The sequence below is a fragment of the Eucyclogobius newberryi genome, unplaced genomic scaffold (assembly GCF_026437365.1).
Source record: "Eucyclogobius newberryi isolate DKJ021-1_F unplaced genomic scaffold, fEucNew1.0.hap1 SCAF_199, whole genome shotgun sequence".
NCBI classification, from domain to species: Eukaryota; Metazoa; Chordata; class Actinopteri; order Gobiiformes; family Gobiidae; genus Eucyclogobius; species Eucyclogobius newberryi.
Window position 1 is genome coordinate 52,355 of NW_027315833.1, and position 23,067 is coordinate 75,421.

Genomic DNA, 23,067 nt, shown 5'->3' on the forward strand with positions numbered 1-23,067 from the left:
GAGCGTTCACATTCTTATATTTCTTCAGGAGCGTTCACATTCTTGTGTTTCTTCAGGAGCGTTCACATTCTCATGTTTCTTCAGGAGCGTAACATTCTTGTGTTTCTTCAGGAGCGTTCACATTCTCGTATTTTTTTCAGGAGCGTTCACATTCTCATGTTTCTTCAGGAGCGTTCACATTCTTGTGTTTCTTCTGGAGCGTTCACATTCTCGTGTTTCTTCAGGAGCGTTCACATTCTCTTGTTTTTCTTCAGGAGCGTTCACATTCTCATGTTTCTTCAGGAGCGTTCACATTCTTGTGTTTCTTCTGGAGCGTTCACATTCTCGTGTTTCTTCAGGAGCGTTCACATTCTCGTGATTCTTCAGGAGCGTTCACATTCTCATGTTTTCTTCAGGAGCGTTCACATTCTTGTGTTGTCTTCAGGAGCGTTCACATTCTTGCATTTCTTCAGGAGCGTTCACATTCTCGTGTTTCTTTGGAGCGTTCACATTCTCATGTTTCTTCAGGAGCGTTCACATTCTTGTGTTGTCTTCAGGAGCGTTCACATTCTTGTGTATCTTCAGGAGCGTTCACATTCTCATTTTCTTCAGGAGCGTTCACATTCTCGTGTTTCTTCAGGAGCGTTCACATTCTCATGTTTTCTTCAGGAGCGTTCACATTCTTGTGTTTCTTCAGGAGCGTTCACATTCTTGTTTTCTTCAAGAGCGTTCACATTCTTGTTTTGCTTCAGGAGCGTTCACATTCTTGTGTTTCTTCAGGGGCGTTCACATTCTTGTATTTCTTCAAGAGCGTTCACATTCTCATGTTTCTTCAGGAGCGTTCACATTCTTGTGTTTCTTCAGGAGCGTTCACATTCTTGTGTTTCTTCAGGAGCGTTCACATTCTTGTGTTTTTTCAGGAGCGTTCACATTCTTGTGTTTCTTCAGGAGCGTTCACATTCTCGTGTTTCTTCAGGAGCGTTCACATTCTTGTGTTTCTTCAGGAGCGTTCACATTCTCGTGTTTTTTCAGGAGCGTTCACATTCTCGTGTTTCTTCAGGAGCGTTCACATTCTCGTGTTTTCTTCAGGAGCGTTCACATTCTTGTGTTTTCTTCAGGAGCGTTCACATTCTTGTGTTTTCTTCAGGAGCGTTCACATTCTTGTGTTTTCTTCAGGAGCGTTCACATTCTTGTGTTTCTTCAGGAGCGTTCACATTCTTGTTTTTCTTCAGGAGCGTTCACATTCTTGTGTTTCTTCAGGGGGGTTCACATTCTTGTGTTTTCTTCAGGAGCGTTCACATTCTTGAGTTTCTTCAGGAGCGTTCACATTCTCTTGTTTCTTCAGGAGCGTTCACATTCTCATGTTTCTTCAGGAGCGTTCACATTCTTGTCTTTCTTCAGGAGCGTTCACATTCTCATGTTTCTTCAGGAGCATTCACGTTCTCATATTTCTTCAGGAGCGTTCACATTCTTGTGTTTCTTCAGGAGCGTTCACATTCTTGTTTTTCATCAGGAGCGTTCACATTCTAGTGTTGTCTTCAGGAGCGTTCACATTCTCGTGATGTCTTCAGGAGCGTTCACATTCTCGTATTTCTTCAGGAGCGTTCACATTCTCGTCTTTGTTCAGGAGCGTTCACATTCTCGTGTTGTCTTCAGGAGCGTTCACATTCTAGTGTTTCTTCAGGAGCGTTCACATTCTCGTGTTTCTTCAGGAGCGTTCACATTCTCGTATTTTTTCAGGAGCGTTCACATTCTCGTTTCTTCAGGAGCGTTCACATTCTCGTGTTTTTTCAGCAGCGTTCACATTCTCGTGTTGTCTTCAGGAGCGTTCACATTTTTGTCTTTCTTCAGGAGCGTTCACATTCTTGTGTTTCTTCAGGAGCGTTCACATTCTTGTGTTTCTTCAGGAGCGTTCACATTCTCGTATTTCTTCAGGAGCGTTCACATTCTCGTCTTTCTTCAGGAGCGTTCACATTCTCGTCTTTCTTCAGGAGCGTTCACATTCTCGTGTTGTCTTCAGGAGCGTTCACATTCTTGTGTTTCTTCAGGAGCGTTCACATTCTCTTGTTTCTTCAGGAGCGTTCACATTCTTGTTTTTCTTCAGGAGCGTTCACATTCTCGTGATTCTTCAGGAGAGTTCACATTCTTGTGTTTTCTTCAGGAGCGTTCACATTCTCGTGTTTCTTCAGGAGCGTTCACATTCTCGTGTTGTCTTCAGGAGCGTTCACATTCTCATGTTTCTTCAGGAGCGTTCACATTCTCGTGTTGTCTTCAGGAGCGTTCACATTCTCTTGTTTCTTCAGGAGCATTCACATTCTTGTGTTTCTTCAGGAGCGTTCACATTCTCGTATTTCCTTCAGGAGCGTTCTCATTCTTGTTTTTCTTCAGGAGCGTTCACATTCTCATGTTTTCTTCAGGAGCGTTCACATTCTTGTTTTTCTTCAGGAGCGTTAACATTCTCGTGTTTCTTCAGAAGCGTTCACATTCTTGTTTTTCTTCAGGAGCGTTCACATTCTCATGTTTTCTTCAGGAGCGTTCACATTCTTGTGTTTCTTCAGGAGCGTTCACATTCTCATGTTTCTTCAGGAGCATTCACGTTCTCATATTTCTTCAGGAGCATTCACGTTCTCATATTTCTTCAGAAGCGTTCACATTCTTGTTTTTCATCAGGAGCGTTCACATTCTCGTGTTGTCTTCAGGAGCGTTCACATTCTTGTTTTTCATCAGGAGCGTTCACATTCTCGTGTTGTCTTCAGGAGCGTTCACATTGTCGTGATGTCTTCAGGAGCGTTCACATTCTCGTGTTTTCTTCAGGAGCGTTCACATTCTTGTATTTCTTCAGGGGCGTTCACATTCTGGTGTTTCTTCAGGAGCGTTCACATTCTCGTGTTTCTTCAGGAGCGTTAACATTCTTGTGTTTCTTCAGGAGCGTTCACATTCTCGTATTTTTTTTTGGGGCGTTCACATTCTCATGTTTTCTTCAGGAGCGTTCACATCCTCGTATTTCTTCAGGAGTGTTCACATTCTCGTCTTTCTTCAGGAGCGTTCACATTCTCGTCTTTCTTCAGGAGCGTTCACATTCTCGTGTTTTTTCAGGAGCGTTCACATTCTCGTGTTTTCTTCAGGAGCGTTCACATTCTTGTGTTTTCTTCAGGAGCGTTCACATTCTCGTGTTTTTTCAGGAGCGTTCACATTCTCGTGTTTTCTTCAGGAGTGTTCACATTCTTGTGTTTCTTCAGGAGCGTTCACATTCTTGTGTTTCTTCAGGAGCGTTCACATTCTTGTTTTTCTTCAGGAGCGTTCACATTCTCGTGTTTATTCAGGAGCGTTCACATTCTCGTGTTGTCTTCAGGAGCGTTCACATTCTCATGTTTCTTCAGGAGCGTTCACATTCTCATGTTTCTTCAGGAGCATTCACATTCTCGTATTTTCTTCAGGGCCGTTCTCATTCTCGTGTTTTCTTCAGGAGCATTCACATTCTTGTGTTTCTTCAGGAGCGTTCACATTCTCGTATTTTCTTGAGGAGCGTTCACATTCTTGTGTTTCTTCAGGAGCGTTCACATTCTCGTGTTTTCTTCAGGAGCGTTCACATTCTTGTTTTTCTTCAGGAGCGTTAACATTCTCTTGTTTCTTCAGAAGCGTTCACATTCTTGTTTTTCTTCAGGAGCGTTCACATTCTTATATTTCTTCAGGAGCGTTCACATTCTTGTGTTTCTTCAGGAGCGTTCACATTCTCTTGTTTTTCTTCAGGAGCGTTCACATTCTCATGTTTCTTCAGGAGCGTTCACATTCTTGTGTTTCTTCTGGAGCGTTCACATTCTCGTGTTTCTTCAGGAGCGTTCACATTCTCGTGATTCTTCAGGAGCGTTCACATTCTCATGTTTTCTTCAGGAGCGTTCACATTCTTGTGTTGTCTTCAGGAGCGTTCACATTCTTGCATTTCTTCAGGAGCGTTCACATTCTCGTGTTTCTTTGGAGCGTTCACATTCTCATGTTTCTTCAGGAGCGTTCACATTCTTGTGTTGTCTTCAGGAGCGTTCACATTCTTGTGTATCTTCAGGAGCGTTCACATTCTCATTTTCTTCAGGAGCGTTCACATTCTCGTGTTTCTTCAGGAGCGTTCACATTCTCATGTTTTCTTCAGGAGCGTTCACATTCTTGTGTTTCTTCAGGAGCGTTCACATTCTTGTTTTCTTCAAGAGCGTTCACATTCTTGTTTTGCTTCAGGAGCGTTCACATTCTTGTGTTTCTTCAGGGGCGTTCACATTCTTGTATTTCTTCAAGAGCGTTCACATTCTCATGTTTCTTCAGGAGCGTTCACATTCTTGTGTTTCTTCAGGAGCGTTCACATTCTTGTGTTTTTTCAGGAGCGTTCACATTCTTGTGTTTCTTCAGGAGCGTTCACATTCTCGTGTTTCTTCAGGAGCGTTCACATTCTTGTGTTTCTTCAGGAGCGTTCACATTCTCGTGTTTTTTCAGGAGCGTTCACATTCTCGTGTTTCTTCAGGAGCGTTCACATTCTCGTGTTTTCTTCAGGAGCGTTCACATTCTTGTGTTTTCTTCAGGAGCGTTCACATTCTTGTGTTTTCTTCAGGAGCGTTCACATTCTTGTGTTTTCTTCAGGAGCGTTCACATTCTTGTGTTTCTTCAGGAGCGTTCACATTCTTGTTTTTCTTCAGGAGCGTTCACATTCTTGTGTTTCTTCAGGGGGGTTCACATTCTTGTGTTTTCTTCAGGAGCGTTCACATTCTTGAGTTTCTTCAGGAGCGTTCACATTCTCTTGTTTCTTCAGGAGCGTTCACATTCTCATGTTTCTTCAGGAGCGTTCACATTCTTGTCTTTCTTCAGGAGCGTTCACATTCTCATGTTTCTTCAGGAGCATTCACGTTCTCATATTTCTTCAGGAGCGTTCACATTCTTGTGTTTCTTCAGGAGCGTTCACATTCTTGTTTTTCATCAGGAGCGTTCACATTCTAGTGTTGTCTTCAGGAGCGTTCACATTCTCGTGATGTCTTCAGGAGCGTTCACATTCTCGTATTTCTTCAGGAGCGTTCACATTCTCGTCTTTGTTCAGGAGCATTCACATTCTCGTGTTGTCTTCAGGAGCGTTCACATTCTAGTGTTTCTTCAGGAGCGTTCACATTCTCGTGTTTCTTCAGGAGCGTTCACATTCTCGTGTTTTTTCAGGAGCGTTCACATTCTCGTTTCTTCAGGAGCGTTCACATTCTCGTGTTTTTTCAGCAGCGTTCACATTCTCGTGTTGTCTTCAGGAGCGTTCACATTTTTGTCTTTCTTCAGGAGCGTTCACATTCTTGTGTTTCTTCAGGAGCGTTCACATTCTTGTGTTTCTTCAGGAGCGTTCACATTCTCGTATTTCTTCAGGAGCGTTCACATTCTCGTCTTTCTTCAGGAGCGTTCACATTCTCGTCTTTCTTCAGGAGCGTTCACATTCTCGTGTTGTCTTCAGGAGCGTTCACATTCTTGTGTTTCTTCAGGAGCGTTCACATTCTCTTGTTTCTTCAGGAGCGTTCACATTCTTGTTTTTCTTCAGGAGCGTTCACATTCTCGTGATTCTTCAGGAGCGTTCACATTCTTGTGTTTCTTCAGGGGGGTTCACATTCTTGTGTTTTCTTCAGGAGCGTTCACATTCTTGAGTTTATTCAGGAGCGTTCACATTCTTGTGTTTCTTCTGGAGCGTTCACATTCTCGTGTTTCTTCAGGAGCGTTCACATTCTCGTGATTCTTCAGGAGCGTTCACATTCTCATGTTTTCTTCAGGAGCGTTCACATTCTTGTGTTGTCTTCAGGAGCGTTCACATTCTTGCATTTCTTCAGGAGCGTTCACATTCTCGTGTTTCTTTGGAGCGTTCACATTCTCATGTTTCTTCAGGAGCGTTCACATTCTTGTGTTGTCTTCAGGAGCGTTCACATTCTTGTGTATCTTCAGGAGCGTTCACATTCTCATTTTCTTCAGGAGCGTTCACATTCTCGTGTTTCTTCAGGAGCGTTCACATTCTCATGTTTTCTTCAGGAGCGTTCACATTCTTGTGTTTCTTCAGGAGCGTTCACATTCTTGTTTTCTTCAAGAGCGTTCACATTCTTGTTTTGCTTCAGGAGCGTTCACATTCTTGTGTTTCTTCAGGGGCGTTCACATTCTTGTATTTCTTCAAGAGCGTTCACATTCTCATGTTTCTTCAGGAGCGTTCACATTCTTGTGTTTCTTCAGGAGCGTTCACATTCTTGTGTTTTTTCAGGAGCGTTCACATTCTTGTGTTTCTTCAGGAGCGTTCACATTCTCGTGTTTCTTCAGGAGCGTTCACATTCTTGTGTTTCTTCAGGAGCGTTCACATTCTCGTGTTTTTTCAGGAGCGTTCACATTCTCGTGTTTCTTCAGGAGCGTTCACATTCTCGTGTTTTCTTCAGGAGCGTTCACATTCTTGTGTTTTCTTCAGGAGCGTTCACATTCTTGTGTTTTCTTCAGGAGCGTTCACATTCTTGTGTTTTCTTCAGGAGCGTTCACATTCTTGTGTTTCTTCAGGAGCGTTCACATTCTTGTTTTTCTTCAGGAGCGTTCACATTCTTGTGTTTCTTCAGGGGGGTTCACATTCTTGTGTTTTCTTCAGGAGCGTTCACATTCTTGAGTTTCTTCAGGAGCGTTCACATTCTCTTGTTTCTTCAGGAGCGTTCACATTCTCATGTTTCTTCAGGAGCGTTCACATTCTTGTCTTTCTTCAGGAGCGTTCACATTCTCATGTTTCTTCAGGAGCATTCACGTTCTCATATTTCTTCAGGAGCGTTCACATTCTTGTGTTTCTTCAGGAGCGTTCACATTCTTGTTTTTCATCAGGAGCGTTCACATTCTAGTGTTGTCTTCAGGAGCGTTCACATTCTCGTGATGTCTTCAGGAGCGTTCACATTCTCGTATTTCTTCAGGAGCGTTCACATTCTCGTCTTTGTTCAGGAGCGTTCACATTCTCGTGTTGTCTTCAGGAGCGTTCACATTCTAGTGTTTCTTCAGGAGCGTTCACATTCTCGTGTTTCTTCAGGAGCGTTCACATTCTCGTGTTTTTTCAGGAGCGTTCACATTCTCGTTTCTTCAGGAGCGTTCACATTCTCGTGTTTTTTCAGCAGCGTTCACATTCTCGTGTTGTCTTCAGGAGCGTTCACATTTTTGTCTTTCTTCAGGAGCGTTCACATTCTTGTGTTTCTTCAGGAGCGTTCACATTCTTGTGTTTCTTCAGGAGCGTTCACATTCTCGTATTTCTTCAGGAGCGTTCACATTCTCGTCTTTCTTCAGGAGCGTTCACATTCTCGTCTTTCTTCAGGAGCGTTCACATTCTCGTGTTGTCTTCAGGAGCGTTCACATTCTTGTGTTTCTTCAGGAGCGTTCACATTCTCTTGTTTCTTCAGGAGCGTTCACATTCTTGTTTTTCTTCAGGAGCGTTCACATTCTCGTGATTCTTCAGGAGAGTTCACATTCTTGTGTTTTCTTCAGGAGCGTTCACATTCTCGTGTTTCTTCAGGAGCGTTCACATTCTCGTGTTGTCTTCAGGAGCGTTCACATTCTCATGTTTCTTCAGGAGCGTTCACATTCTCGTGTTGTCTTCAGGAGCGTTCACATTCTCTTGTTTCTTCAGGAGCATTCACATTCTTGTGTTTCTTCAGGAGCGTTCACATTCTCGTATTTCCTTCAGGAGCGTTCTCATTCTTGTTTTTCTTCAGGAGCGTTCACATTCTCATGTTTTCTTCAGGAGCGTTCACATTCTTGTTTTTCTTCAGGAGCGTTAACATTCTCGTGTTTCTTCAGAAGCGTTCACATTCTTGTTTTTCTTCAGGAGCGTTCACATTCTCATGTTTTCTTCAGGAGCGTTCACATTCTTGTGTTTCTTCAGGAGCGTTCACATTCTCATGTTTCTTCAGGAGCATTCACGTTCTCATATTTCTTCAGGAGCATTCACGTTCTCATATTTCTTCAGAAGCGTTCACATTCTTGTTTTTCATCAGGAGCGTTCACATTCTCGTGTTGTCTTCAGGAGCGTTCACATTCTTGTTTTTCATCAGGAGCGTTCACATTCTCGTGTTGTCTTCAGGAGCGTTCACATTGTCGTGATGTCTTCAGGAGCGTTCACATTCTCGTGTTTTCTTCAGGAGCGTTCACATTCTTGTATTTCTTCAGGGGCGTTCACATTCTGGTGTTTCTTCAGGAGCGTTCACATTCTTGTGTTTCTTCAGGAGCGTTAACATTCTTGTGTTTCTTCAGGAGCGTTCACATTCTCGTATTTTTTTTTGGGGCGTTCACATTCTCATGTTTTCTTCAGGAGCGTTCACATTCTCGTATTTCTTCAGGAGTGTTCACATTCTCGTCTTTCTTCAGGAGCGTTCACATTCTCGTCTTTCTTCAGGAGCGTTCACATTCTCTTGTTTCTTCCGGAGCGTTCACATTCTCATGTTTCTTCAGGAGCGTTCACATTCTCGTTTTTTCTTGAGGAACGTTCACGATCTTGTGTTTCTTCAGGAGCGTTCACATTCTTTTGTTTCTTCAGGAGCGTTCACATTCTTGTTTTTCTTCAGGAGCGTTCACATTCTCGTGTTTCTTCAGGGGCGTTCACATTCTCATGTTTTCTTTAGGAGCGTTCACATTCTCATGTTTTCTTCAGGAGCGTTCACATTCTTGTGTTTCTTCAGGAGCGTTCACATTCTCGTGTTTTCTTCAGGAGTGTTCACATTCTCGTGTTTTCTTCAGGAGTGTTCACATTCTTGTTTTTCTTCAGGAGCGTTCACATTCTTGTGTTTCTTCAGGAGCGTTCACATTCTTGTTTTTCTTCAGGAGCGTTCACATTCTCGTGATTCTTCAGGAGAGTTCACATTCTTGTGTTTTCTTCAGGAGCGTTCACATTCTCATGTTTCTTCAGGAGCGTTCACATTCTCGTGTTGTCTTCAGGAGCGTTCACATTCTCATGTTTCTTCAGGAGCGTTCACATTCTCGTGTTGTCTTCAGGAGCATTCACATTCTTGTGTTTCTTCAGGAGCGTTCACATTCTCGTATTTTCTTCAGGAGCGTTCACATTCTTGTTTTTCTTCAGGAGCATTCACATTGTTGTGTTTCTTCAGGAGCATTCACATTCTTGTGTTTCTTCAGGAGCGTTCACATTCTCGTATTTTCTTCAGGAGCGTTCTCATTCTTGTTTTTCTTCAGGAGCGTTAACATTCTCGTGTTTCTTCAGAAGCGTTCACATTCTTGTTTTTCTTCAGGAGCGTTCACATTCTCATGTTTTCTTCAGGAGCGTTCACATTCTTGTGTTTCTTCAGGAGCGTTCACATTCTCATGTTTCTTCAGGAGCATTCACGTTCTCATATTTCTTCAGGAGCGTTCACATTCTTGTGTTTCTTCAGGAGCGTTCACATTCTTGTTTTTCATCAGGAGCGTTCACATTCTCGTGTTGTCTTCAGGAGCGTTCACATTCTTGTTTTTCATCAGGAGCGTTCACATTCTCGTGTTGTCTTCAGGAGCGTTCACATTGTCGTGATGTCTTCAGGAGCGTTCACATTCTCGTGTTTTCTTCAGGAGCGTTCACATTCTTGTATTTCTTCAGGGGCGTTCACATTCTGGTGTTTCTTCAGGAGCGTTCACATTCTCGTGTTTCTTCAGGAGCGTTAACATTCTTGTGTTTCTTCAGGAGCGTTCACATTCTCGTATTTTTTTCAGGAGCGTTCACATTCTCATGTTTTCTTCAGGAGCGTTCACATTCTCGTATTTCTTCAGGAGTGTTCACATTCTCGTCTTTCTTCAGGAGCGTTCACATTCTCGTCTTTCTTCAGGAGCGTTCACATTCTCTTGTTTCTTCCGGAGCGTTCACATTCTCATGTTTCTTCAGGAGCGTTCACATTCTTGTGTTTCTTCAGGAGCGTTCACATTCTTGTGTTTCTTCAGGAGCGTTCACATTCTTGTTTTCTTCAGGAGCGTTCACATTCTCGTGTTTTCTTCAGGAGTGTTCACATTCTCGTGTTTTCTTCAGGAGCGTTCACATTCTCGTGTTTCTTCAGGGGCGTTCACATTCTTGTTTTCTTCAGGAGCGTTCACATTCTTGTTTTTCTTCAGGAGCGTTCACATTCTCGTGATTCTTCAGGAGAGTTCACATTCTTGTGTTTTCTTCAGGAGCGTTCACATTCTCGTGTTTCTTCAGGAGCGTTCACATTCTTGTGTTTCTTCAGGAGCGTTCACATTCTTGTTTTTCTTCAGGAGCGTTCACATTCTTGTGTTTCTTCAGGGGGGTTCACATTCTCGTGTTTTCTTGAGGAACGTTCACATTCTTGTGTTTCTTCAGGAGCGTTCACATTCTTGTGTTTCCTCAGGAGCGTTCACATTCTCGTTTTTCTTCAGGAGCGTTCACATTCTCGTGTTTCTTCAGGAGCGTTCACATTCTCATGTTTCTTCAGGAGCATTCACATTCTCGACTTTCTTCAGGAGCGTTCACATTCTCTTGTTTCTTGAGGAGCATTCACATTCTCATGTTTCTTCAGGAGCGTTCACATTCTTGTCTTTCTTCAGGAGCGTTCACATTCTTGTGTTTCTTCAGGAGCGTTCACATTCTCGTGTTTTTTCAGGAGCGTTCACATTCTCGTGTTGTCTTCAGGAGCGTTCACATTTTCGTCTTTCTTCAGGAGCGTTCACATTCTCATGTTTCTTCATGAGCGTTCACATTCTCATGTTTCTTCAGGAGCGTTCACATTCTCTTGTTTCTTCAGGAGCGTTCACATTCTTGTGTTTCTTCAGGAGCGTTCACATTCTCATGTTTCTTCAGGAGCGTTCACATTCTTGTGTTTCTTCAGGAGCGTTCACATTCTTGTGTTTCTTCAGGAGCGTTCACATTCTCGTGTTTTCTTGAGGAACGTTCACATTCTTGTGTTTCTTCAGGAGCGTTCACATTCTCTTGTTTCTTCAGGAGCGTTCACATTCTTGTGTTTCTTCAGGAGCGTTCACATTCTCATGTTTCTTCAGGAGCGTTCACATTCTTGTGTTTCTTCAGGAGCGTTCACATTCTTGTGTTTCTTCAGGAGCGTTCACATTCTCATGTTTCTTCAGGAGCGTTAACATTCTCTTGTTTCTTCAGGAGCGTTCACATTCTCGTGTTTCTTCAGGAGCATTCACGTTCTCATATTTCTTCAGGAGCGTTCACATTCTTGTGTTTCTTCAGGAGCGTTCACATTCTTGTTTTTCATCAGGAGCGTTCACATTCTCGTGATGTCTTCAGGAGCGTTCACATTCTCGTATTTCTTCAGGAGCGTTCACATTCTCGTCTTTCTTCAGGAGCGTTCACATTCTCGTGTTGTCTTCAGGAGCGTTCACATTCTCGTGTTTTCTTCAGGAACGTTCACGATCTTGTGTTTCTTCAGGAGCGTTCACATTCTTTTGTTTCTTCAGGAGCGTTCACATTCTTGTTTTTCTTCAGGAGCGTTCACATTCTCGTGATTCTTCAGGAGAGTTCACATTCTTGTGTTTTCTTCAGGAGCATTCACATTCTCGTGTTTCTTCAGGAGCGTTCACATTCTCGTGTTGTCTTCAGGAGCGTTCACATTCTCATGTTTCTTCAGGAGCGTTCACATTCTCGTGTTGTCTTCAGGAGCGTTCACATTCTCGTCTTTCTTCAGGAGCGTTCACATTCTCTTGTTTCTTCCGGAGCGTTCACATTCTCATGTTTCTTCAGGAGCGTTCACATTCTTGTGTTTCTTCTGGAAAGTTCACATTCTTGTGTTTCTTCAGGAGCGTTCACATTCTTGTGTTTCTTCTGGAAAGTTCACATTCTTGTGTTTCTTCAGGAGCGTTCACATTCTTGTCTTTCTTCAGGGGCGTTCACATTCTCGTGATTCTTCAGGAGCGTTCACACTCTTGTGTTGTCTTCAGGAGCGTTCACATTCTCTTGTTGTCTTTAGGAGCGTTCACATTCTCGTGTTTCTTCAGGAGCGTTCACATTCTTGTGTTTCTTCTGGAAAGTTCACATTCTTGTTTTTCTTCAGGAGCGTTCACATTCTCATGTTTCTTCAGGAGCGTTCACATTCTCGTGTTTCTTCAGGAGCGTTCACATTCTTGTGTTTCTTCTGGAGCGTTCACATTCTCGTGTTTCTTCAGGAGCGTTCACATTCTTGGGTTTCTTCAGGAGCGTCCACATTCTCGTATTTTTTTCAGGAGCGTTCACATTCTCGTATTTCTTCAGGAGCGTTCACATTCTCGTATTTCTTCAGGAGCGTTCACATTCTCGTCTTTCTTCAGGAGCGTTCACATTCTCTTTCTTCCGGAGCGTTCACATTCTCATGTTTCTTCAGGAGCATTCACGTTTTCATATTTCTTCAGGAGCGTTCACATTCTCGTGTTTTCTTGAGGAACGTTCACATTCTTGTTTTTCTTCAGGGGCGTTCACATTCTTGTTTTTCTTCAGGAGCGTTCACATTCTTGTGTTTCTTCAGGGGCGTTCACATTCTTGTATTTCTTCAAGAGCGTTCACATTCTCATGTTTCTTCAGGGGCGTTCACATTCTCGTATTTTCTTCAGGTGCGTTCACATTCTCATTTTTCTTCAGGAGCATTCACATTCTCTTGTTTCTTCAGGAGCGTTCACATTCTCATGTTTCTTAAGGAGCATTCACATTCTTGTTTTTCTTCAGGAGCGTTCACATTCTAGTGTTTCTTCAGGAGCGTTCACATTCTTGTGTTTCTTCAGGAGCGTTCACATTCTCGTGTTTTCTTCAGGAGCGTTCACATTCTCGTGTTTTTTCAGGAGCGTTCACATTCTCGTGTTTCTTCAGGAGCGTTCACATTTTCGTCTTTCTTCAGGAGCGTTCACATTCTCATGTTTCTTCATGAGCGTTCACATTCTCATGTTTCTTCAGGAGCGTTCACATTCTTGTGTTTCTTCAGGAGCGTTCACATTCTCGTGTTTCTTCAGGAGCGTTCACATTCTTGTTTTTCTTCAGGAGCGTTCACATTCTTGTGTTTCTTCAGGGGCGTTCACATTCTTGTATTTCTTCAAGAGCGTTCACATTCTCATGTTTCTTCAGGGGCGTTCACATTCTCGTATTTTCTTCAGGTGCGTTCACATTCTCATTTTTCTTCAGGAGCATTCACATTCTCTTTCTTCAGGAGCGTTCACATTCTCATGTTTCTTAAGGAGCATTCACATTCTTGTTTTTCTTCAGGAGCGTTCACATTCTTGTGTTCTTCAGGAGCGTTCACATTCTCGTGTTTCTTCAGGAGCGTTCACATTCTCGTGTTTTGTCAGGAGCGTTCACATTCTTGTGTTTCTTCAGGAGCGTTCACATTCTCGTGTTTCTTCAGAAGCGTTCACATTCTCGTGTTTTGTCAGGAGCGTTCACATTCTCGTGTTGTCTTCAGGAGCGTTCACATTTTCGTCTTTCTTCAGGAGCGTTCACATTCTCATGTTTCTTCATGAGCGTTCACATTCTCGAGTTTCTTCAGGAGCGTTCACATTCTCTTGTTTCTTGAGGAGCGTTCACATTCTCGTGTTTTCTTCAGGAGCGTTCACATTCTTGTTTTTCTTCAGGAGCGTTCACATTCTCGTGTTTCTTCAGGAGCGTTCACATTCTTGTTTTTCTTCAGGAGCGTTCACATTCTCGTGTTTCTTCAGAAGCGTTCAAATTCTTGTTTTTCTTCAGGAGCGTTCACATTCTTGTTTCTTCAGGAGCGTTCATTTTCTCGTATTTTCTTCAGGAGCGTTCACATTCTCGTATTTCTTCAGGAGCGTTCACATTCTTGTGTTTCTTAAGGGCCGTTCACATTCTCGTGTTACTTCAGGAGCGTTCACATTCTTGTTTTTCTTCAGGAGCGTTCACATTCTTGTTTTTCTTCAGGAGCGTTCACATTCTTGTGTTTCTTCAGCAGCGTTCACATTCTTGTTTTCTTCTGGAGCATTCACATTCTCGTATTTTCTTCAGGAGCGTTCACATTCTCATGTTTCTTCAGAAGCGTTCACATTCTTGTGTTTCTTCTGGAAAGTTCACATTCTTGTGTTTCTTCAGGAGCGTTCACATTCTTTTGTTTCTTCAGGAGCGTTCACATTCTTGTTTTTCTTCAGGAGCGTTCACATTCTCCTGATTCTTCAGGAGCGTTCACATTCTTGTGTTTCTTCTGGAAAGTTCACATTCTTGTTTTTCTTCAGGAGCGTTCACATTCTCATGTTTCTTCAGGAGCGTTCACATTCTTGTGTTTCTTCTGGAAAGTTCACATTCTTGTTTTTCTTCAGGAGCGTTCACATTCTCGTTTCTTCAGGAGCGTTCACATTCTCATGTTTCTTCAGGAGCGTTCACATTCTCATGATTCTTCAGGAGCGTCCACATTCTCGTATTTTTTTCAGGAGCGTTCACATTCTCGTATTTCTTCAGGAGCGTTCACATTCTCGTGTTTCCTCAGGAGCGTTCACATTCTTGTTTTTCTTCAGGAGCGTTCACATTCTCGTGTTTCTTCAGAAGCGTTCAAATTCTTGTTTTTCTTCAGGAGCGTTCACAGTCTCATGTTTTCTTCAGGAGCGTTCACATTCTTGTTTCTTCAGGAGCGTTCATTTTCTCGTATTTTCTTCAGGAGCGTTCACATTCTCGTATTTCTTCAGGAGCGTTCACATTCTTGTGTTTCTTAAGGGCCGTTCACATTCTCGTGTTACTTCAGGAGCGTTCACATTCTTGTTTTTCTTCAGGAGCGTTCACATTCTTGTTTTTCTTCAGGAGCGTTCACATTCTTGTGTTTCTTCAGCAGCGTTCACATTCTTGTTTTCTTCTGGAGCATTCACATTCTCGTATTTTCTTCAGGAGCGTTCACATTCTCATGTTTGTTCAGAAGCGTTCACATTCTTGTGTTTCTTCTGGAAAGTTCACATTCTTGTGTTTCTTCAGGAGCGTTCACATTCTTTTGTTTCTTCAGGAGCGTTCACATTCTTGTTTTTCTTCAGGAGCGTTCACATTCTTGTGTTTCTTCAGGGGCGTTCACATTCTCCTGATTCTTCAGGAGCGTTCACATTCTCTTGTTGTCTTTAGGAGCGTTCACATTCTCATGTTTGTTCAGGAGCGTTCACATTCTTGTGTTTCTTCTGGAAAGTTCACATTCTTGTTTTTCTTCAGGAGCGTTCACATTCTCATGTTTCTTCAGGAGCGTTCACATTCTCGTGTTTCTTCAGGAGCGTTCACATTCTCGTTTCTTCAGGAGCGTTCACATTCTCATGTTTCTTCAGGAGCGTTCACATTCTCATGTTTCTTCAGGAGCGTCCACATTCTCGTATTTTTTTCAGGAGCGTTCACATTCTCGTATTTCTTCAGGAGCGTTCACATTCTCGTATTTCTTCAGGAGCGTTCACATTCTCGTATTTCTTCAGGAGCGTTCACATTCTCGTATTTCTTCAGGAGCGTTCACATTCTCATGTTTCTTCAGGAGCATTCACGTTTTCATATTTCTTCAGGAGCGTTCACATTCTCATGTTTCTTCAGGGGCGTTCACATTCTTGTATTTCTTCAAGAGCGTTCACATTCTCATGTTTCTTCAGGGGCGTTCACATTCTCGTATTTTCTTCAGGTGCGTTCACATTCTCATTTTTCTTCAGGAGCATTCACATTCTCTTGTTTCTTCAGGAGCGTTCACATTCTCATGTTTCTTAAGGAGCATTCACATTCTTGTTTTTCTTCAGGAGCGTTCACATTCTAGTGTTTCTTCAGGAGCGTTCACATTCTCGTGTTTCTTCAGGAGCGTTCACATTCTCGTGTTTTTTCAGGAGCGTTCACATTCTCGTGTTTCTTCAGGAGCGTTCACATTCTCGTGTTTTTTCAGGAGCGTTCACATTCTCGTGTTTCTTCAGGAGCGTTCACATTCTCGTGTTTCTTCAGGAGCGTTCACATTCTCTTGTTTCTTGAGGAGTATTCACATTCTCATGTTTCTTCAGGAGCGTTCACATTCTTGTCTTTCTTCAGGAACATTCACATTCTTGTGTTTCTTCAGGAGCGTTCACATTCTTGTTTTTCTTCAGGAGCGTTCACATTCTTGTTTTTCTTCAGGAGCGTTCACATTCTTGTGTTTCTTCAGCAGCGTTCACATTCTTGTTTTCTTCTGGAGCATTCACATTCTCATGTTTCTTCAGAAGCGTTCACATTCTCTTGTTTCTTCAGAAGCGTTCACATTCTTGTGTTTTCTTCAGGAGCGTTCACATTCTCGTGTTTTCTTCAGGAGCGTTCACATTCTTGTTTTTCTTCAGGAGCGTTCACATTCTCGTGTTTCTTCAGGAGCGTTCACATTCTTGTGTTTCTTCAAGAGCGTTCACATTCTTATGTTTTCTTCAGGACCGTTCACATTCTTGTTTTTCTTCAGGAGCGTTCACATTCTCATGTTTTCTTCAGAGGCGTTCACATTCTCGTTTTTCTTCAGGAGCGTTCACATTCTCAGGTTTCTTCAGGAGCGTTCACATTCTTGTTTTTCTTCAGGGGCGTTCACATTCTCATTTTTCTTCAGGAGCGTTCACATTCTCGTGTTTCTTCAGGAGCGTTCACATTCTTGTATTTCTTCAGGAGCGTTCACATTCTCATGTTTTTTCAGGAGCGTTCACATTCTCTTGTTGTCTTCAGGAGCGTTCACATTCTTGTTTTTCTTCAGGAGCGTTCACATTCTCGTGTTTCTTCAGGAGCGTTCACATTCTTGTGTTTCTTCAAGAGCGTTCACATTCTTATGTTTTCTTCAGGACCGTTCACATTCTTGTTTTTCTTCAGGAGTGTTCACATTCTCATGTTTTCTTCAGAGGCGTTCACATTCTCGTTTTTCTTCAGGAGCGTTCACATTCTCAGGTTTCTTCAGGAGCGTTCACATTCTTGTTTTTCTTCAGGGGCGTTCACATTCTCATTTTTCTTCAGGAGCGTTCACATTCTCGTGTTTCTTCAGGAGCGTTCACATTCTTGTATTTCTTCAGGAGCGTTCACATTCTCATGTTTTTTCAGGAGCGTTCACATTCTCTTGTTGTCTTCAGGAGCGTTCACATTCTCATGTTTCTTCAGGAGCGTTCACATTCTCGTGTTTTCTTCAGGAGCGTTCACATTCTTGTTTTTCTTCAGGGGCGTTCACATTCTCGTGTTTCTTCAGAAGCGTTCACATTCTTGTTTTTCTTCAGGAGCGTTCACATTCTTGTGTTTCTTCTGGAAAGTTCACATTCTTGTTTTTCTTCAGGAGCGTTCACATTCTCGTTTCTTCAGGAGCGTTCACATTCTCATGTTTCTTCAGGAGCGTTCACATTCTCATGATTCTTCAGGAGCGTCCACATTCTCGTATTTTTTTCAGGAGCGTTCACATTCTCGTATTTCTTCAGGAGCGTTCACATTCTCGTGTTTCCTCAGGAGCGTTCACATTCTTGTTTTTCTTCAGGAGCGTTCACATTCTCGTGTTTCTTCAGAAGCGTTCAAATTCTTGTTTTTCTTCAGGAGCGTTCACAGTCTCATGTTTTCTTCAGGAGCGTTCACATTCTTGTTTCTTCAGGAGCGTTCATTTTCTCGTATTTTCTTCAGGAGCGTTCACATTCTCGTATTTCTTCAGGAGCGTTCACATTCTTGTGTTTCTTAAGGGCCGTTCACATTCTCGTGTTACTTCAGGAGCGTTCACATTCTTGTTTTTCTTCAGGAGCGTTCACATTCTTGTTTTTCTTCAGGAGCGTTCACATTCTTGTGTTTCTTCAGCAGCGTTCACATTCTTGTTTTCTTCTGGAGCATTCACATTCTCGTATTTTCTTCAGGAGCGTTCACATTCTCATGTTTGTTCAGAAGCGTTCACATTCTTGTGTTTCTTCTGGAAAGTTCACATTCTTGTGTTTCTTCAGGAGCGTTCACATTCTTTTGTTTCTTCAGGAGCGTTCACATTCTTGTTTTTCTTCAGGAGCGTTCACATTCTTGTGTTTCTTCAGGGGCGTTCACATTCTCCTGATTCTTCAGGAGCGTTCACATTCTCTTGTTGTCTTTAGGAGCGTTCACATTCTCATGTTTGTTCAGGAGCGTTCACATTCTTGTGTTTCTTCTGGAAAGTTCACATTCTTGTTTTTCTTCAGGAGCGTTCACATTCTCATGTTTCTTCAGGAGCGTTCACATTCTCGTGTTTCTTCAGGAGCGTTCACATTCTCGTTTCTTCAGGAGCGTTCACATTCTCATGTTTCTTCAGGAGCGTTCACATTCTCATGTTTCTTCAGGAGTGTCCACATTCTCGTATTTTTTTCAGGAGCGTTCACATTCTCGTATTTCTTCAGGAGCGTTCACATTCTCGTATTTCTTCAGGAGCGTTCACATTCTCGTATTTCTTCAGGAGCGTTCACATTCTCGTATTTCTTCAGGAGCGTTCACATTCTCATGTTTCTTCAGGAGCATTCACGTTTTCATATTTCTTCAGGAGCGTTCACATTCTCATGTTTCTTCAGGGGCGTTCACATTCTTGTATTTCTTCAAGAGCGTTCACATTCTCATGTTTCTTCAGGGGCGTTCACATTCTCGTATTTTCTTCAGGTGCGTTCACATTCTCATTTTTCTTCAGGAGCATTCACATTCTCTTGTTTCTTCAGGAGCGTTCACATTCTCATGTTTCTTAAGGAGCATTCACATTCTTGTTTTTCTTCAGGAGCGTTCACATTCTAGTGTTTCTTCAGGAGCGTTCACATTCTCGTGTTTCTTCAGGAGCGTTCACATTCTCGTGTTTTTTCAGGAGCGTTCACATTCTCGTGTTTCTTCAGGAGCGTTCACATTCTCGTGTTTTTTCAGGAGCGTTCACATTCTCGTGTTTCTTCAGGAGCGTTCACATTCTCGTGTTTCTTCAGGAGCGTTCACATTCTCTTGTTTCTTGAGGAGTATTCACATTCTCATGTTTCTTCAGGAGCGTTCACATTCTTGTCTTTCTTCAGGAACATTCACATTCTTGTGTTTCTTCAGGAGCGTTCACATTCTTGTTTTTCTTCAGGAGCGTTCACATTCTTGTTTTTCTTCAGGAGCGTTCACATTCTTGTGTTTCTTCAGCAGCGTTCACATTCTTGTTTTCTTCTGGAGCATTCACATTCTCATGTTTCTTCAGAAGCGTTCACATTCTCTTGTTTCTTCAGAAGCGTTCACATTCTTGTGTTTTCTTCAGGAGCGTTCACATTCTCGTGTTTTCTTCAGGAGCGTTCACATTCTTGTTTTTCTTCAGGAGCGTTCACATTCTCGTGTTTCTTCAGGAGCGTTCACATTCTTGTGTTTCTTCAAGAGCGTTCACATTCTTATGTTTTCTTCAGGACCGTTCACATTCTTGTTTTTCTTCAGGAGCGTTCACATTCTCATGTTTTCTTCAGAGGCGTTCACATTCTCGTTTTTCTTCAGGAGCGTTCACATTCTCAGGTTTCTTCAGGAGCGTTCACATTCTTGTTTTTCTTCAGGAGCGTTCACATTCTCATTTTTCTTCAGGAGCGTTCACATTCTCGTGTTTCTTCAGGAGCGTTCACATTCTTGTATTTCTTCAGGAGCGTTCACATTCTCATGTTTTTTCAGGAGCGTTCACATTCTCTTGTTGTCTTCAGGAGCGTTCACATTCTTGTTTTTCTTCAGGAGCGTTCACATTCTCGTGTTTCTTCAGGAGCGTTCACATTCTTGTGTTTCTTCAAGAGCGTTCACATTCTTATGTTTTCTTCAGGACCGTTCACATTCTTGTTTTTCTTCAGGAGTGTTCACATTCTCATGTTTTCTTCAGAGGCGTTCACATTCTCGTTTTTCTTCAGGAGCGTTCACATTCTCAGGTTTCTTCAGGAGCGTTCACATTCTTGTTTTTCTTCAGGGGCGTTCACATTCTCATTTTTCTTCAGGAGCGTTCACATTCTCGTGTTTCTTCAGGAGCGTTCACATTCTTGTATTTCTTCAGGAGCGTTCACATTCTCATGTTTTTTCAGGAGCGTTCACATTCTCTTGTTGTCTTCAGGAGCGTTCACATTCTCATGTTTCTTCAGGAGCGTTCACATTCTCGTGTTTTCTTCAGGAGCGTTCACATTCTTGTTTTTCTTCAGGGGCGTTCACATTCTCGTGTTTCTTCAGAAGCGTTCACATTCTTGTTTTTCTTCAGGAGCGTTCACATTCTCATGTTTTCTTCAGGAGCGTTAACATTCTTGTGTTTCTTCAGGAGCGTTCACATTCTCGTATTTTCTTCAGGAGCGTTCACATTCTCGTATTTCTTCAGGAGCGTTCACATTCTCTTGTTTCATCAGGAGCGTTCACATTCTCGTGTTTCTTCAGGGGCGTTCACATTCTCGTGTTACGTCAGGAGCGTTCACATTCTTGTGTTTCTTCAGGAGCGTTCACATTCCCGTCTTTAGGAGAATTCACATTCTCGTGTTTTCTTCAGGAGCGTTCACATTCTTGTGTTTCTTCAGGAGCGTTCACATTCTCATGTTTCTTCAGGATCGTTCACATTCTTGTGTTTCTTCAGGAGCGTTCACATTCTTGTTTTTCTTCAGGAGCGTTCACATTCTTGTGTTTCTTCAGGAGCGTTCACATTCTTGTGTTTCTTCAGCAGCGTTCACATTCTTGTTTTTCTTCAGGAGCGTTCACATTCTCTTGTTTCTTCAGAAGCGTTCACATTCTTATGTTTTCTTCAGGAGCGTTCACATTCTCGTGTTTCTTCAGGAGCGTTCACATTCTTATGTTTTCTTCAGGAGCGTTCACATTCTTATGTTTTGTTCAGGAGCGTTCACATTCTCGTGTTTCTCCAGGAGCGTTCACATTCTCGTGTTGTCTTCAGGAGCGTTCACATTCTTGTGTTTCTTCAAGAGCGTTCACATTCTCATGTTTTCTTCAGGAGCGTTCACATTCTCGTGTTTGTTCAGGAGCGTTCACATTCTTGTGTTTCTTCAAGAGCGTTCACATTCTCATGTTTTCTTCAGGAGCGTTCACATTCCCGTGTTTCTTCAGGAGCGTTCACATTCTCATGTTTTCTTCAGGGGCGTTCACATTTTCGTCTTTCTTCAGGAGCGTTCACATTCTCATGTTTCTTCAGGAGCGTTCACATTCTCGTGTTTCTTCAGGAGCATTCACATTCTTGTGTTTCTTCAGGGGCGTTCACATTCTCATTTTTCTTCAGGAGCGTTCACATTCTCGTGTTTTTTCAGGAGCGTTCACATTCTCGTGTTTCTTCAGGAGCGTTCACATTCTCGTGTTTCCTCAGGAGCGTTCACATTCTTGTGTTTCTTCAGGAGCGTTCACATTCTCGTGTTTTCTTCAGGAGCGTTCACATTCTTCTGTATCTTCAGGAGCGTTCACATTCTCATATTTTCTTCAGGAGCATTCACATTCTTGTGTTTCTTCAGGAGCGTTAACATTCTTGTGTTTCTTCAGGAGCGTTCACATTCTCATTTTTCTTCAGGAGCGTTCACATTCTCATGTTTTCTTCAGGAGCGTTCACATTCTCGTGTTTGTTCAGGAGCGTTCACATTCTTGTGTTTCTTCAAGAGCGTTCACATTCTCATGTTTTCTTCAGGGGCGTTCACATTTTCGTCTTTCTTCAGGAGCGTTCACATTCTCATGTTTCTTCAGGAGCGTTCACATTCTCGTGTTTCTTCAGGAGCATTCACATTCTTGTGTTTCTTCAGGGGCGTTCACATTCTCATTTTTCTTCAGGAGCGTTCACATTCTCGTGTTTTTTCAGGAGCGTTCACATTCTCGTGTTTCTTCAGGAGCGTTCACATTCTCGTGTTTCCTCAGGAGCGTTCACATTCTTGTGTTTCTTCAGGAGCGTTCACATTCTCGTGTTTTCTTCAGGAGCGTTCACATTCTTCTGTATCTTCAGGAGCGTTCACATTCTCATATTTTCTTCAGGAGCATTCACATTCTTGTGTTTCTTCAGGAGCGTTCACATTCTCATTTTTCTTCAGAGGCGTTCACATTCTTGTTTTTTTTCAGGAGCGTTCACATTCTCATTTTTCTTCAGAGGCGTTCACATTCTTGTTTTTTTTCAGGAGCGTTCACATTCTCATTTTTCTTCAGGAGCGTTCACATTCTCGTGTTTTTTCAGGAGCGTTCACATTCTTGTGTTTCAGGAGCGTTCGAGTTCCGGTGGGAGCTGAGGTCTGTGCGTCTTTACTCGTCCACTGGGGGGCTCCACGTGTTTGTGATGGCAGCAGAGATCGTCTACATGCTCTTTGTGCTCTATTACATGTACAAACAGGTACTCCCCTGCACATACTACATGTACAAACAGGTACTCTCCTGCACATACTACATGTACAAACAGGTACTCGCCTGCACATACTACATGTACAAACAGGTACTCACCTGCACATACTACATGTACAAACAGGTACTCCCCTGCACATACTACATGTACAAACAGGTACTCGCCTGCACATACTACATGTCCAAACAGGTACTCTCCTGCACATACTACATGAACAAACAGGTACTCGCCTGCACATACTACATGTACAAACAGGTACTCGCCTGCACATACTACATGTACAAACAGGTACTCTCCTGCACATACTACATGTACAAAAAGGTACTCGCCTGCACATACTACATGTACAAACAGGTACTCACCTGCACATACTACATGTACAAACAGGTACTCTCCTGCACATACTACATGTACAAACAGGTACTCCCCTGCACATACTACATGTACAAACAGGTACTCACCTGCACATACTACATGTACAAACAGGTACTCCCCTGCACATACTACATGTACAAACAGGTACTCACCTCTACACGTACAACATTATTTATTACTTTTGAGATGATGCGGTCTCAGAAGTGTGTGTCGCTCGAGGACTCACTTTCTCTCTTCCTCAGGTGCAAAGGTTGAGGGTCCAACGCTGGTCTTACTTCAGAGACCGCTGGAACCTGCTGGAGCTGAGCATTATCACCCTCTCCTGGACGGGAGTGGGACTGTTCATCCAGAGGACACTGCTTGGACAGAGAGAGATGGACGAGTATCACAACAACAAAGACAAGTATGAATATGACTCTGAACTCACGTTGCTCTCTTCACAGTTTAAGCCCTTCACACTTTCATCTCAGATCCACGTGTCTATATACATATATATATACATATATATATATAT

The 23,067-nt window shown here is 42.6% G+C and overlaps 1 protein-coding gene across 1 annotated transcript in view; it reads left to right on the top strand.

Moving 5' to 3' along the window:
* Positions 1-23,067, top strand: part of LOC140366859 (polycystin-1-like protein 2) — a 61,163-nt gene that overhangs the window by 32,334 nt on the left and 5,762 nt on the right. Inside the window, exons 7-8 of the mRNA XM_072453045.1 lie at positions 22,042-22,169; positions 22,796-22,956. Coding sequence (XP_072309146.1) covers positions 22,042-22,169; positions 22,796-22,956 — 289 coding nt within the window. The remainder of the gene's footprint in view (positions 1-22,041; positions 22,170-22,795; positions 22,957-23,067) is intronic.